The 15,704-nt window shown below is 28.1% G+C and overlaps 1 protein-coding gene across 1 annotated transcript; it reads right to left on the reverse strand.

Moving 5' to 3' along the window:
- Positions 1-3,444: 3,444 nt before the first annotated feature.
- On the reverse strand, positions 3,445-3,813 carry EIN_354250 (hypothetical protein; the record flags this gene model as incomplete). The annotated part of the gene is made up of 1 exon (XM_004253876.1): positions 3,445-3,813. The coding sequence occupies one exon, from the start codon at positions 3,811-3,813 to the stop codon at positions 3,445-3,447; it is 369 nt and encodes a 122-aa protein (XP_004253924.1).
- Between the last annotated feature and the right edge of the window lie 11,891 nt (positions 3,814-15,704).

The following is a 15,704-nucleotide window of genomic DNA, read 5'->3' on the forward strand; positions in this document are numbered from 1 at the left end:
ACTCTCAAAGGAGCATATAGACAAGATGGTTGCAGACGCAGAAAAGTTCAAGGTGGAGGACGACAAGATTAAGAAACTTGCCGAGGCGAAGAATGGACTTGAGAACTTCTATTACTCGATGAAAAACACACTCAACACACAAATTGCAGCAAAGCCCCCACCAGACGACAAGGCGGCAATTGAAGCAACCATCAAGGAGACACTCGACTGGCTCGACTAAATTTATTAATATTAAAGGATCCTTTCATGTTTTTTATTTATAGCTTTTACAACTTCAAATGTAGAACTTTTGTAAGTAAGTTTTCAATGTTTTTTTTGCTTCGAGCATTTCGATATTACAATTGATACAATTAATCGACATTACCCATCACCATTTTCTTACATGTCACTCCAATGATTGTTGCATTTCAACATTTTTCAATAAAACAACCACATCTATATTTGTAAATGTAAAATCAATTATTTTGATACTGAAAATTTGATTGGTTTACATTCCTTTATTTGAATATATCCCGATATATTTCGTATTTTAACGTTTAAAATATTTCTAGAAATAACAAGACTATAAAACAGGGCATTAGTTAAAGTAATTTCTTTAATTAAATCTAAACTATTAAGATTTATTGTCTTTGGCACTTCGTTTACTTTCCAATTTACTCATTGGGTTTGTAGTTGACTAAATTATTAATTTTTGGCACACAAATAGTTAAATTGCCAATTTGATGACGTCAGCAATTTATTGAGAACTTGTTGTTGAGTCCGAAATGACGCAAATCGGGTAATAATGACGACCACCAAACATCTTATTGTTGTTACAAGATTATGGGATGTAGTTTCAACATTCTGTTTTTTTAGAAATGTACTGTACAAAAATTTGGACATTTAGAAGACAACTCTAAAAATTTCAAATTTTTGTTGTTGGAATAAAAACATTGAAAAGTCCATAACAAACATGTAAGTAATCTTATCGTCCTTTTTAAAGTCGAATTCATTAAACCGTGAAACTGTATCACTACTACCGTGAAATATACACCTTCTTAAGTGTATTCAAACTCACCACTTTTAGCATTGTACTTTTTTAAAAACTGAACCAGAAGTGTTCTGACTTTTGGAGGAAAACATTTTGTCTTTAATGTGTTAATTAATGTTTTAGGATTTGTCTTGGTTTCCACTTCTATAAGTGTAATATCATCACTCGAAAAATATTCAGGTTATTTAAAAAAGATGAAAAATATAGAGTTTGCAAGTTGGGGAGATAAAATAAAATGTTTTTAATGGAAGATGTCATAGAAGCTTTCTATGTGTTAATATACATTGTCTGGACAGCTTTTTAAAATGATCTGTTGATTGACATTAAGTTAAAAACATCTTTCATTGTTCCTAAAGAAAGAATAATATCATTCTTAAATACTTGCTCAAGATGTATCTTCGTTTTTATTTGGGATGAAGTAAAATGGTGAAATAATTTTACTGAAAATTTATGTTTTAGTAAATTATTTTGTGAAATCATTTCACCAAATAGTACTATTTAAATACTCGAATTTTGGTTATGTTTACAATAATTATTTTGGAAACTCCTGATTATTAGATAATTCATTTTTTATGATAATATATATTATCGTTAGTATAATTTTAATTTAAATTAAATTCTCAAAAAAAATAAAAAAACTTCAATTTTTAATTTATATTATGAATTATTAATTTAAAATAATAAATGAAAACATCATTTATATGTTTTTTACTTTTTTGATTTCAATAACTCGTTCTTTAGATTCAATTGGCACGTTAAAACGTTCCAAATTTTTTACTTCAGTAAAAACCACGTTCAACTGAGCAAGAAGAGACACTTTTAATAATTATTACATTAACAGTTCTATTGAAATATGAATATTTAAACCTTTCTTCATTTGGCATAATATCCATAATAGTTTGAAGTATAAGATTAAATAAAACATTTTTAGTTGATTTCTTCAATTGCTTTGCCGAGTTCTTTTCTCACTTCTTGTTTTTTAATAATGTAATCACAATTTTCTTTTTGTTCATGTGTCAGTTTTGATTTGTCTGTGTCTTCTTCTGCATCATTTGATATGACAGATTCTTAAGACATTTCGCCTGAAAAAACAATTTTGATCGTACTCTTTTGACATTTTTTTCAAGAAGTAAATTACAAATAATTTTTCTTTTCCAGACTTTTCTTTTTTGTTTATTACAACAAAATAGTTTTCTTTCCATTTTTGCAATAATCTGATCTCCGTTCTAAGCTTTTTATCAGATTCATCAGATAAACAAGTTTTGTTCATTTCATTAAAAACGTAAACATATTTATAAAAAGTGCATTTGTTAAATATTTTTGGATAGCACAAAAAACTCTTCTTTGATTCAATGTGAAGCTCTGCTTTTTGCAATTGATTATTATATAATCATCTGCAGTCAACTTTCTGTTAATATTCAAAAATCTTACGGACATCATTTTAATTAACTGTTTAAGAAATCAGTCAGCATAATACTTCAAATGAATAAGTACATCATCATTAATAGTATTGCAAATTATGATATTTTTGAAGAACTGGTCATTTAACTCCCCATTATTAAATATTTTCATTAGTGAAAGATCAAGTCTTTAACTAGTTGGTAAGCAATTGGAAATAATACTTCTGATGATTGCATCCAATCATCAACATACTTTATTTGGTTTAGGAAAAAGCTTGTAAAATACAGCATTGAAACGAATAAATTGTTATTCAGAAAACAGTTACCAAAAATGTTTTGTGGACCACTTACAATTCCGGTTTTAAGTTGCTCAATTTTTTTAATTCTGAAAAACACTCGAAGAGAGTATTTAATCGATCTGCCAAAAAGCCATCTGGTATTACTCAGCTTAACGATTTCGATGACAGCCCTAGATGTACCTCGTTTATTACAATATATTCCAAGCTTTCTGAGTTTTTGAAGATGTTAAATTCATTAAATAGTCTTTTATTTGACTTTTATTATCAATATCAAAAGTCTTTTCTGAAGCTTTATTAATTCGATAGCAAAAGCAATAAATGAAATCAAATTCTTTGTTGTTTTTTCTAACTTTTTCTATCTCAGTCAAGATCAAACCAGAAAGACCACTCTTTTCACTTTTCACAACATTGGCTCCATCAACAGTTATTCCGTAACACTTTCTAAGGTCAATTTTATTATCCTTAAATTTATTTTTCATCCAAGTGACCTATCCTTCATCGTCTGTCGTTTTTGTAATAATTTATTTTGATTCTTCTTTTGATTGTTTTACCTTCTCTATTTTTAACCCTTACAAAAGTGAGAAGTACTCATTTCCATCATAACAAGCCGAATCAGCAATTAACAAGTATAAACCACACTCTGTCAATATTATTTTTAATTTAAACATTTGATTTTTTGATATAATTCTACTTATCTTTAATAAACTGTTATCACTCAGAACATTTTTAAGTCAGTGTTTTCGTCGACTCCTGCAACTTCAAGGATCATTCTTATAAGTTTACAGACGTCCCGCATTTGAGGAATTGTGAGTCTGGAACCATCCATAAATAACGAAGACAGTATAGTGGAGTATAAACTTCTTTCTGGAGCAACATCTCTAGTTTGTGTAAAAGTAATCACACTCTTACCACTATTTGTTTGAACTCTTTCTACAATTTTTGCTCCAATTTTTCTGGCGGCATTTTTGTTGGCGGTCAGTATTTGTTTGATATCATCAAACTGCAACAACACTTCCAACTCTTGTTTGGTGAAAGTCATTTCAAACAATTCAGCAGCCCGTTCTATGATCTCTTTCATTGACATTTGGTTAGTTCTTGGAGTTTCAATTTTTATTTCTATAACTGAATTGAGGTCTTCCTTCATTTGTTAAATTTCACCATGGATTGGTTCTTCGACTTAGTTGTGCTGTAACTGATTTTTGACATCAACAAGGTTGATAACATGAGTGGTTGTTAATAATCCTTCTCCAGTGAGTGTTAATTTTTCTTCGGATAATTGCGGCAACAGTCTAAGTCGTAAGTTTTTCAAGTTCTTGGGCTCTGGATTCTTCATTTATTACAACATCTTTGGTATTCATGCACATTTCCTTTGCAACAATATTAAAATCATCCCGATGTGCTTTAAAGAACTCGTAGTCTTCAATGGGAATAATGTCTAGCATTCTTTTGTGTTTTATTGTATCTTTGTGTTTCTTAAAGTTGTTTTTGTTCATGCACTAATTGCAGAGGGGACAATATTGCATCATGTTTAACTGCTTTTTACTAATGTCTTCATTGAAATAAGATCTATATGTATGATTAGTAAAAAAACTCAGGCATACGTTTCTGTGTTTTCCATATATGCTTCATGTTGTTGATTTTTAGATAAACCGTTTTATTAAATACTGATTAACCAACATTCAATTAATAATTATGACGACACCAATCATCATGTGTGTTGTTTTGACAGAAATCAAGTTAATGATTATAGTGAGGCAAGAAATCCACACCTGGAGAGAAACCCGCACCCATTTTCCTTTTTCTTCTTTGAAAAGCTGTTGAATGAAAAGTTCAATCTTTGTTTTTTGGTTTATTAAGAATATTCTTTTAATCAAAATACAAGATAAAATTTTTTTTATATTAACTTCATGAAATTAACCTTAAATAAATATACAGTCAAAGTCGCTTATTTGTAGGTTTTCGTATTTGTAGGTTTTGCTTATTTGTGGGTTAACTGACCAATCAAAATCGAAACATACAAATAGGTTGTATCTTCTCGAAACTGAATAATTAATTGAAATCAATTAAAATAACTATATTTTTGAGTGAATATGAAACAAAATCTAATATGGAATAAGACTTCTTTTGTATTTTTTAACTTATTTAATCTAATTATTTTAAGTTTTTGTTAAAATGGTTTCAATATTTAATAATTGTTTATATTTTATTTAAAAAATACTATAATTAATAATATTTTTTGATTGATAATATAAATGTGGTACTTAGGTTTCGACTAATAATTAATAATTATTATACCATTGTATAAATTATTTATAAGAGTTATATTTGGAAGTTTTTTTGAAATAATTAAAAACCTTATTCATTATTATTCAAACAGTATTCAAATAATAAAACGAAACCTTAGTATTCGTCGAAACTTTAGTCTCATACCTGTAATCAAAAAATCAGTCTTAAAACGGTAATAGTAAATTTTTGGATTGTTAAAACTGGAAAATTACGGGAAACTGTTGAAAAATCTCCAAAAACACTATTATTTAATTTTATTTAGTTTTCGACTTTTTTCTAATTCCTATTTTTTAAGGCTTATTTTGTGTAAATTTTTGTTTAGTGAACAACATATTACAAGCAGACTTTATTAAGAGACTAAAAACTAAAATTATGGTAATTAATTTTTTATAATCAAAATAAATCAAAGAATATTCTTCCCAATTCTTAGCAAAACCTACAAATAGACAGCTTTTTATGCAAGAAAACCCACAAATAAGCGACTTTGACTGTAGTTAAAAATTACATGCAAATTGAAAAGACACAAGTCTATTTAAAGAAGACATAACAATCTGCCGGAGACGGTGAATTGAGAGTTGAAGGATTAGAATGGCTTGAGATGATGAAATCACACCCAGAGTTTAAACCTTTGAGAAGAACGTCCAAATGGCCGAACAAAAGAAGGTCAAGACTATGAAAGACTATAAGGCCGCTTCAGAAGAGTTGATGAGAACAAAGACGGGACTTGACGAGAAACAAGACGAGTGTGACAAAGTTGAAGATTTCATGTCTGAAATGAAAACTTGGTTGTAAGCTCTCGAAAAAGCTATTAAGACTTTCAAACAGTCGAAGAACACTTATGAAAAGAAATTGACTGAGTTGAATGAGCAACTTGATTTTGAAAGAACTAATGCTAAACAGACTAAAACCCAGAAAAAGAAATCCGCTGAGTAGCTAGAGAAGTGATGGAGAAATAAAAAGAATTTGGTGAATATAAGGAACAAGCTGAGAAATCTATCAACTCGTTGATTGCTCAAAAAGCTGATCTACAGAAGGAACTTGAAAAGGAGAGAGCAGTGAAACAACAAGCTAAGAGAAATTTAAAGACTTCAATTTAAAGTTATCGATTTGAAATCTAAATTGGCGGACGCTGGTGCGACTGGAGCTTTAATCGCTAAATCGAAAGCGAAATATGAAACAGAATTGGAAGTAATTAAACCAGAGAAGGAAAAAACACAAAACGCCGCTGCTTAAGGTCGAGAAGAAAACCAAACAATACACCAGAGAGGTTGAAGAGGCCGAGAGAAAGCTTGTAGAATTCGAACAGAAGGAAGCTACTTTTAACACTCAAATAGGTAAGACACAAGCCGATTTGAAGAAGACACAACAATCAGTCAGAGACAATGAATTAAGAATTGCAGATAGTCTTGAGAATGTCTGAACAATAAATAGCTTTACGTTGGTCAAGTAAGTGCTTAAAAAACTTTGAAATGAAGTGAAACACAAAAAACGAGGATTATTAATTTTTTTTCATTATTATAGTTTTTTATATTAAAATCTGGTTAAAATACATAAGTCTTGTTATTTGTAAAATATAGTATTTTAATTATATTTTAATGGTTTGATTATGACTAGATGCCTCAAGTCTATTTAAGATAGACTCCAAGTTAGAGTCTAAGTTAAAGTCTATTGGTAGACTCTAAAAATTTCACAAAGAAAAGCTTCAAGAAAACAATTTCATATTTAGCGATGGATCTTACCGATGACACGAAAAAGGTGATGTTCTATTTTTAATAAAGAACTAGGGTTTCTATACAAAATCGAAACAAATCAATAACTTCAATTTATATTTTATCATCAGAACTTAAAAAACATATAGAGTAGCAAGAAGAAAGGAAAGAAAGCGGAGAAAGCGGAGAAAAGAAGCGGCATTGTTTTAAGCGAGAAAAATAATAAGCTTCGTTATAAATTATTAAAATTTGTATTTTGTTTACTAAGCATATTTTCGAATAATCTAAAAATAGATTCTTGGTTCATATTTTTGTTTCAATTCGAAATTGAACTAACAAGTAGTACCCCTTATTTCTTGTTTTCCATCTTGTCATGCATCTTCTAATTATGAATTGATGTTATTGTTATTATGTTTGATGTATTACAATTAATTAGTGCCCGACTTTTAGTAATTTTTTTATAATTAATTAATTATTAAATATTAGTTTTTAATTATGATCTTATTATTGTTTTCGTCAAATAGTTTATTTTTGTAATATTATTATAGGTATTATATAGTTTTTTGTTTTACTTACGAAGGTTTTGATATAGTTGTTTTATAATATTTTTATAGTTGTTGTATAGTGTTTAAAATTGTATGGTAATAGTTTAAGTGTGTTTGGTTGTAGATTCGTTTATTAATCATGTTTCAGAGCGATTTCCCTGTTTGTTCTATATTTAACCATTGTTTTTCTTGTTATTGTTTGAGTCGGCAACTATTTCTATGTTTTAATGATTTTTTTGGAAATATTGCATCGAAAGCGATTTATGTTTCATGGTATCTTGTTTATTTTTTGTGTGTTGTTTATATTGTTTGTTTGAGTAATTGGTACTAAACACGCCATTTTGTTTGCTGTTTTGAAAGATAAATTATCTATTTTATTATTTATAAATTTGTACGAAAGCTATATTTGTATTCATTTTGTTAACTTGTGTACCTTTGAAACCGTTGAAGTTTTCAAAATGTGCTCCACCCGTTTTATTTGGATTTTTTAAGACCATTTGTTAACTTTTTCCCTAATTTGATATTTGGAAGGGGTAATCAATTCATCCTAAAATTCATAAAATCACAATAAAACCAACCTAATAATCGACGACAGGACAAAATAATGTTGGTAATAATAACAATTCAACAAAAGTTCATTTGAATTCAACAATTAATTAAATACACACTTTTCAAAAAAAAACAATTTTTTAAATTTATTTTTATAAATAATTATCAATTAATAGAACTCAATTCAATATCAATTTTGTAGTTTTTAGGTCAATTTCCCGATAAAATATAACATTAAAACCATATTAAAAATGCATTTGGTAGTGATAAACTAAATTAATACAACAGAAATAAACATCTTGTTTTAACAAGTTTTAATACCGTACTCAGCTAATTTTAAGTTGAAGATGTTCTTAAACCGATTTTATTATTTAGGAATTTGGATGAAAATGTTACTTTCAGATCAACCAAACACTGCTTATTAAACAAATCACATAATATGCTTTAACCAAAAATCGCAATAAATTACGAACTTATAAAAATTCACTCATTTTTAAATAAAAAACGATTAATAATTAGTAATAAATTTGTATAATTATTTTTAACTATTTGTAATCATAATAATTTAATTTAATTTATTATAAACCCAATTAAATGTTATTATTAAAATTATCATTTCTTTGGTTATAATTCTTTGCGTTTTCGGCCAATCTTTTCCTTTCAATTTGAATATCATGAATCGTTTTTCTTTTTTTAGTAATTGTTTTCTTAACAGCAATAATAGTATTTTTACATGAGGTGTTATTTTTTGTTGTATTCTCAACTTCTTCTTCAATTTGCATTGGAGTTACGATTTCCATCGAACAGTCATCACTTAACAAATATATTGTATTACATTCTTTATAAATTTCATCCTAATCAACATAAAAATGCCATATATGTTCAAATCTAAAGTCAAATCACATTTCTTTACATCAATAGATTCGTCTTTTTTCTTTGGAATCCACGCACCCGCTTCATCTTCGTTGTGCAATTCCACGTTTTCGAAGTTGTTCTCGTGTAACAAAAATTATTCTTTGCAAATCAAAGAATTAATGAACTCACACAGTGTCAGACTCTCATTGCAAAAACTTTCGGTCAATTGTCTGATTTGTTTTTTATGTACAAAGATGTTTTTAGTTTCATGTTTTTTCCATCTATCATTTGTTTAATTTGGACAATGACTGAATTTTCATGTTTAGCAAGAACTAACAACAACTTTTCAAGTGATGGTTTCGGAATGTTCAACTTCTTTATTAAAGAAGAGTGGAATGATTCGCTTCTATTATCCGTTCTTACATCTCTATTATACTGACTCCAATAACATATTGGGAAATTTCCATTAATCCACACTCGTTCAAAGTTCTCATAGAGTTTTATTAACAACGCAAAAACATTTTCTTGAAATTTAAAAATGTTATTATAAATAACACTTTTAAATTTCAAGAAAAGTGGTCTGATATCATTTTCTTTAAAAAATGGTATTATCATCAACCATTTCATTACCAGCTTTTCATTTGTTCCTTCGATATAAAACGGTACAAACCCAAAATTAACAATTTTGCGCCAAACACATTGGCAAAAGTGAAACATGCAACAATGGACATCACAATTAAACGACTCTGATACATTTAAAACTACATTTTCAAAGTCACTCATTGTTGATGTCTCATTTGTAAACAACAACTTGCCAAAAATACTATGGTGTGTTTCTTGTAATACGGCAAACAAGTTGAGATAGTCTTCCATTCTTCTTCGTTTTGTTAAACAATAGTACAAAGGAAAACACTGACCATTTGGGAGTAAACAATGTATTGTATACAATTGACTAAACTCTTCTGGACAAGAAGCAAATGTTCCGTCCATGCACAAACAATATATTATTCTATTTTTCAACAAGTACATTTTCAAACGACTAGCAAAAATGACAAATTCTTCGGTTTGTCTATACAAATATTTGTCTTCTTGATGTTATATATTGTCCAACTCTCTTTCTATCACAGTTTTCATTATTCTATTATTTTGTCTTGTAATGGTACTTTTTCTTGATTTTGCAGTGACCACATCTGGTAATAAGTCGACAATCGTGTTTGTTGATAACATTAAAATTGCTTTTTCTTCAACGTTTGTTTTTAACAAAATTTTCTTTTCGTATTTTTCAAGTGCCATGTGTTTTTTGTGGTAATGTTGAATTAAAGTTGTATTGACGAAACGAAAAGATTTAAATAACACTGTCTCGTTGATGCTTTCCTGTTCGGTGATCTGTATTTTGACTGGACAGCCTTTGCTTTTGTACTTGTAAATATCACCATAATCCCAATTAAATACATTATTATCTACAACAGGCAATTCTCTATAATTGCCATTTTTTGTTTTTTCTGGCTAGTTTGTTGCCCGAGCATAAATTTTAATCGGTTTATTTAATTGGTTTTATCACATGATGTTTATTTCTGTTGTATTAATTTAGTTTATCACTACCAAATGCATTTTTAATATGGTTTTAATGTTATATTTTATCGGGAAATTGACCTAAAAACTACAAAATTGATATTGAATTGAGTTCTATTAATTGATAATTATTTATAAAAATAAATTTAAAAAATTGTTTTTTTTGAAAAGTGTGTATTTAATTAATTGTTGAATTCAAATGAACTTTTGTTGAATTGTTATTATTGCCAACATTATTTTGTTTGGATACCCATAAAGACAACCACAACACAAAAGACTTGTTCTAGAACCATCTCCATTAACTTTGTTAAAAACCGTTCTCCTGATTCGACTGACACGTAGACAACTCGGGTTTTATAATCAACCCATTCATCGAATCCAACTTCATCTAAGTTAAAAACAAGCTCAAATCTGCATCCATCCAATTTTCTTTTTAATTTTGAGTAATACTGCAGGATGGCAGTTTGTTATACCTCTGCTCATTTTGTTTCCATAACTTGGGCCTTTTTGTTTCAATTCCTGGAATTAATTTAAGGACTTTATTTAATTGCTTTGTTCCCATTGTTTTGCCGTAATTTTTAAACATAAAAAATCTTCTTTCTTCTGGTTTTGCTTCTTTGGTTTCTTTCATTTCTTCTACTGTTTTAGAACTTCTTCGTCTGAAAGAAGTCGTTTTCTTCCCTTTTCCGAAATTTTTCCATTTTTGTCTTTTTTCGTATTTTTTGAATTTGTGAATTTACACCGGATTCCTTAAAAGTCCCAAAAAATACTCAATTGCTACTCTAATTTATTTTTTAGTTCCTTTAAACTCATTAATTGGCACATTAGAAAGATTATTAAAAGAAACCCGCATATAAAGTGAGGCGAGAAACCCACACCTGGAGAAAAACCCGCACCCATTTTTTTCTTCTTTTACCCGAATTATTGTGTTTTTTACTTCCAGAACATGGGAAAAAATAAAAAAGTCGGGTTATTATCGTTTCTTTTTATTTCTTTTTCTTTCTTTTTGGTGTTTTTTGTTCAAAAATAAAAAATGATTCGAATTTGATTCAAAATGAACTATCAAAAAACAAAAATGGCCCTGATTTTTACGTACTTTCAGTGTATTATAACATTGTTTCAAATTTGTGTTTATTCAAAAAACAAATATACGATTATATAAACTATGTATATAGTTTAATGATTTAAACTATATTTTTTAACTTGTAATCGTTTATCAAAACCCAATTTCTTAAAATAGTTTATATTTTCACAAGACAAATTCTATAATATAGTAATGTAAAGTAAAAATATTCAGAGATTTGCTTTTTTCCAGAAAATGTTATTTTTTGATCAAAATATTTTCTTTTATATCTATAATACTTGTGAGTCAAAATCAATTAAGTTTTCTGAAGATGCTGCATTATATCCCAGTTGTGTGTATAATATCATAATTTTTTAAATAAGTTCAAAAACAATAAAAAAGCAAGATATGTCTTTTTTGACACATATCTATTTCTATGAGGTTGTAAATGAAAACAAAAATTTTGATATGCAAACGATTGCATCAACAGTACTATAATGTACCACTGCGTTATATGATACTGTAAGATCATACAAACAAGTTACAGAATGTGTTTTTTATCATAATATTTTTTATAAATTATAATAAAAATTTATTATATTTTTAATATTTGTTTTTTTACAAATCAAATAATTATATAACTTAAGTTAAATAATTTTAATAAAAATATTCATAAAAACACCACCAACAAATATACATATTATTATAATTATATTAATATAAACTATTAAAATGACTAAAGTTGTTAAAATATTAAGTGGGTTTTATATACACCTTTATTTTTTCTCAAAAATTTTTATGAAAACTTAAAATTAAGATAAACCAGTTCAAATATTCAAACTCAGCACAAACAACAGAGATGTGTTTGTGTTAAGTTGTTGTGGATCCCATTACCGTTTGGCAATTTTATTTATTTATACACATGGCGCATATAAATTAACAATTAGATAATGCAAATTTCGCGCGACTAATGTTTGTTTGTTTTTTGTGTTATTTATTATGTTTAAGTGGCTGATAAATACAATTAATTAACTATTAGAAATGGGTTTAAATTGGATATAAATTATTGATTACTTATTAGTATTTTTATGGTTAATAAACTGAATAACAATCTATAATTTAAATACTATATTAAACTAATCAGTAATTAATATTATAAGGTATGTATTAAGAACTGAACCTTATATTATAAACTATTTTTATTAATTAGTCATTGCCCTCAATTAAAGGTAAAAAATGCAAATTTCACCTAAGATATTATAATTTAATATATTTTTATTATGTGTGGTTATTTGAAAAATATATTTTTTTTGATGTTAAATTGAAACAAAAAAGTGTATGACCTCTTTAATATTTTGAAATTTATTTTATTTCCCTGATATTTTCCTTATCCATAAAATCGTCATTATTTTTACTATTTTTAGAAACAAAGAAAATCATTTTTAACACTAAAAAATAAAAACAATCGTTTCAAAATTTAATTATGATTAAAATATTGAGTAAATGTATTTTATTATTTATATTAAAATACGTTTTGATATAATTGACGTAATTCAGTTTAATTTAATAAAGTAATTCTATTGATTGTTAATAACAAGTAAAAGTTTCAAGTCTTCATGATATCATGATGTGTCAGTTTGTAAACAATTATTGTTGGGGTGATTTACTTGAAAATTACATCGATTTTCAAACAATTTTTGACTTAAAAAGTTGTATTGTTTCATTTATTTTGAAGATAAATGTGATTGTATAAATTAGATAACTGGAGAAACTTTGACAAAATCAATTATAAGATTCCCAATTGAAAAACAAATTGATTTTATTAATTAAAAAGTATATTTTTTCGAAAATAATATAAATAATTTATTAAAAATATGACGTGTAACAACTAATTTTAATAAAAGTATCGACCCAACAATGTCTAAAGAACAAAATATAAAAACATGTATCGAAAAAGGAATTACAAAATAATGTGATATAATTAACTCATATAATCGATTTAGTATAAACCTCAAAGCTATTCAAAACTTTAAAAACATAATTAGTAATTAGCAAAACAATTAAAATGTTATCAAAATAAAAATATTATGCAGGTAAAAGTTAATGTGCACAAATCAAAATACATTTTATCTGTTCTGAAAAATAAAAAGTTTGATCAGTCTATAATTGGCCAGCCTGTAGTTATGATTTCAATTCAATATAACCATTGTTGTCATATTTGAAAAGAACAAAATAATATATAAAATTTAATAAAAACGATCTTTTTAAAAAGCATTTCATTTTGTTTGAAAAAAATACTTAAAAAGATAAACAAGTACATTGAAAGTTAAAGGAAACGGTTGTACTATAAATCAAATTACATCAATATTGCAAGACTAATGACAATAAGTAATTTATAATATTTTTAATTTTTATCATTTTTTTCACAAAATCGTAACTGAAAAAATTGACGCTTTTATGAAACAAGTTTATTTTTATTCTAAACATTTAATAAATGAAATTAAAATTAAACCTAAAATATATTTGAAAGCTTATTAATCACTTCATTAAAAACATAATAAATATTCAATTATTATTTCCTAATAAATTTATATTAGGAATAATAAAATATATACAGTCAAGGTCGCTTATTTGTGGGTTTTCTTGGATAAAAAGCTGTCTATTTGTAGGTTTTGCTAAGAATTTGGTGAAAGAGTCGAAGATCCCAATCATTCTGCTTAATGATGAAATTCAAACTGTCTTGAGTGTTGGTGCAACTGGAGAGAGTGCAATGGATGCAGCAAACATAATAAAGCCAATGTTTTCAAGAAGGGAGTTGCTGTGCATTAAAGCGACAACACTTGAAGAAAGTACATTGAGAAAGACGCTACCTTTGAGAGGAGATTCCAGCAGATCTATATCGCTGAGACGAACGACGGTAATACTCTGCCATTATGCGAGGCATCGGAGAGAAGTATGAGAACAACTATTGACGGACGGTTACTGGCTCGTCTCTTGTGGCAGCTGTGTCGCTGGCAAAGAAAAACAACAAAGCAAAGTTCTTGCCAGACAGGGCAACCAATTTGGTTGATGAGGCGTGTGCAACACTCTTTATATATAAAATCTCGCAGCCAGAGGAAATCGACAACTTGATAAGAAAAGACACACAACTGACCGTAGAGAAGATAGCACTTGAGAAAGAACTGAAGCAGAAAACAGAGACCTTGATACTGCCGCAGACTTGAAGTATTATGATTTCCAGTAGCTGATAAGCGACTCCCAAAATTGAATAACCAGACAAAAGAAACACTGATGTAGTAAGCGACCCCACAGCTGATTGTAAATATGGTAAGCAAATGGACAGAAATCCCAGTAAGCAGAATAAGTCACACAGAGCGTAAAGACGTGACTCGTGAAAATTGGGAATGAGCTACACAAGAGAGTTGTTGGGCAGGCCTAAACGGTTACTGCAGTCTCCGAGGCTATTCTGAGAAGCAGAAGTGGTCTTGGCTCAGACAAGCGTTCATTAGGTCATTCATATTTTTTTTGTAAATTTGCCCTCATTTACACGATGAGGGTAAACAATTAACGAATACGTTTAGAAGTAGTCCATACAACGTTGTTTTATTTAATGAGTCAAAGGGCTCACCAACAAGTCTTTAACGTGTTGCCGCAAATGCCTGATGACAAGCGTCTCCTAATAGAAGAGAAAAACACATGACTTTAAGATTGTTTTTCTTCACAGTCAAATTATTTCATATACATGTACTTTGCACGTTTGAATGTCTTAGCAGCCAGTCAATAATTTCCAACACAGTCTTCATTCCAGACATATCGTCTTCAAAGCCGTCGCATTTGTCTTGTTTCTCGTCGAGTTAAGCTCCCTAAAGAGTTGGCCACATTCACTCTGGAGTCTCTTTTTTTTCAACCGAAAGGAGGTCTTTATCATTCGCCAAATTTTTCGACTTCTCTTCGATTTCGTTATTTTTTATTCTTATTTTTCGCTACTTTTTAACAATTTCAAGTTTTTCATTTACTTACTCAATAAATTGTTTTCTTCTTATCCCCAAACCAGTCGGCTTTTTTTGCGAGACCTTTACATGTTTCATAGTTGCGTCCAAGGACTTTTGATATTGATGCAATTGAAAAACCCATATCGGCATTTTTAAAGAAAATGATTTGGTCTCTTAAATCCTTTTTGCTTAATTATTCGGGTTCATCATCTTTACAAAAATTTATGATATTATCATTCTTTACTGGATCAACAACTGTATAGCACATTTTTTTGGTTGGTTCTGATCTATGGTAAGGCCTTACCATCAACAACGAATGTGGTTATTAGATTTGGGAAAACCAGAATAAACGAAATAATAATAAAAACGACTTTATAGATTTAATAATTCAATTTCTTTGTGTT

This window comes from Entamoeba invadens, assembly GCF_000330505.1.
Source record: "Entamoeba invadens IP1 unplaced genomic scaffold scaff_1105074725265, whole genome shotgun sequence".
Classification (NCBI taxonomy): Eukaryota; Evosea; order Mastigamoebida; family Endamoebidae; genus Entamoeba; species Entamoeba invadens.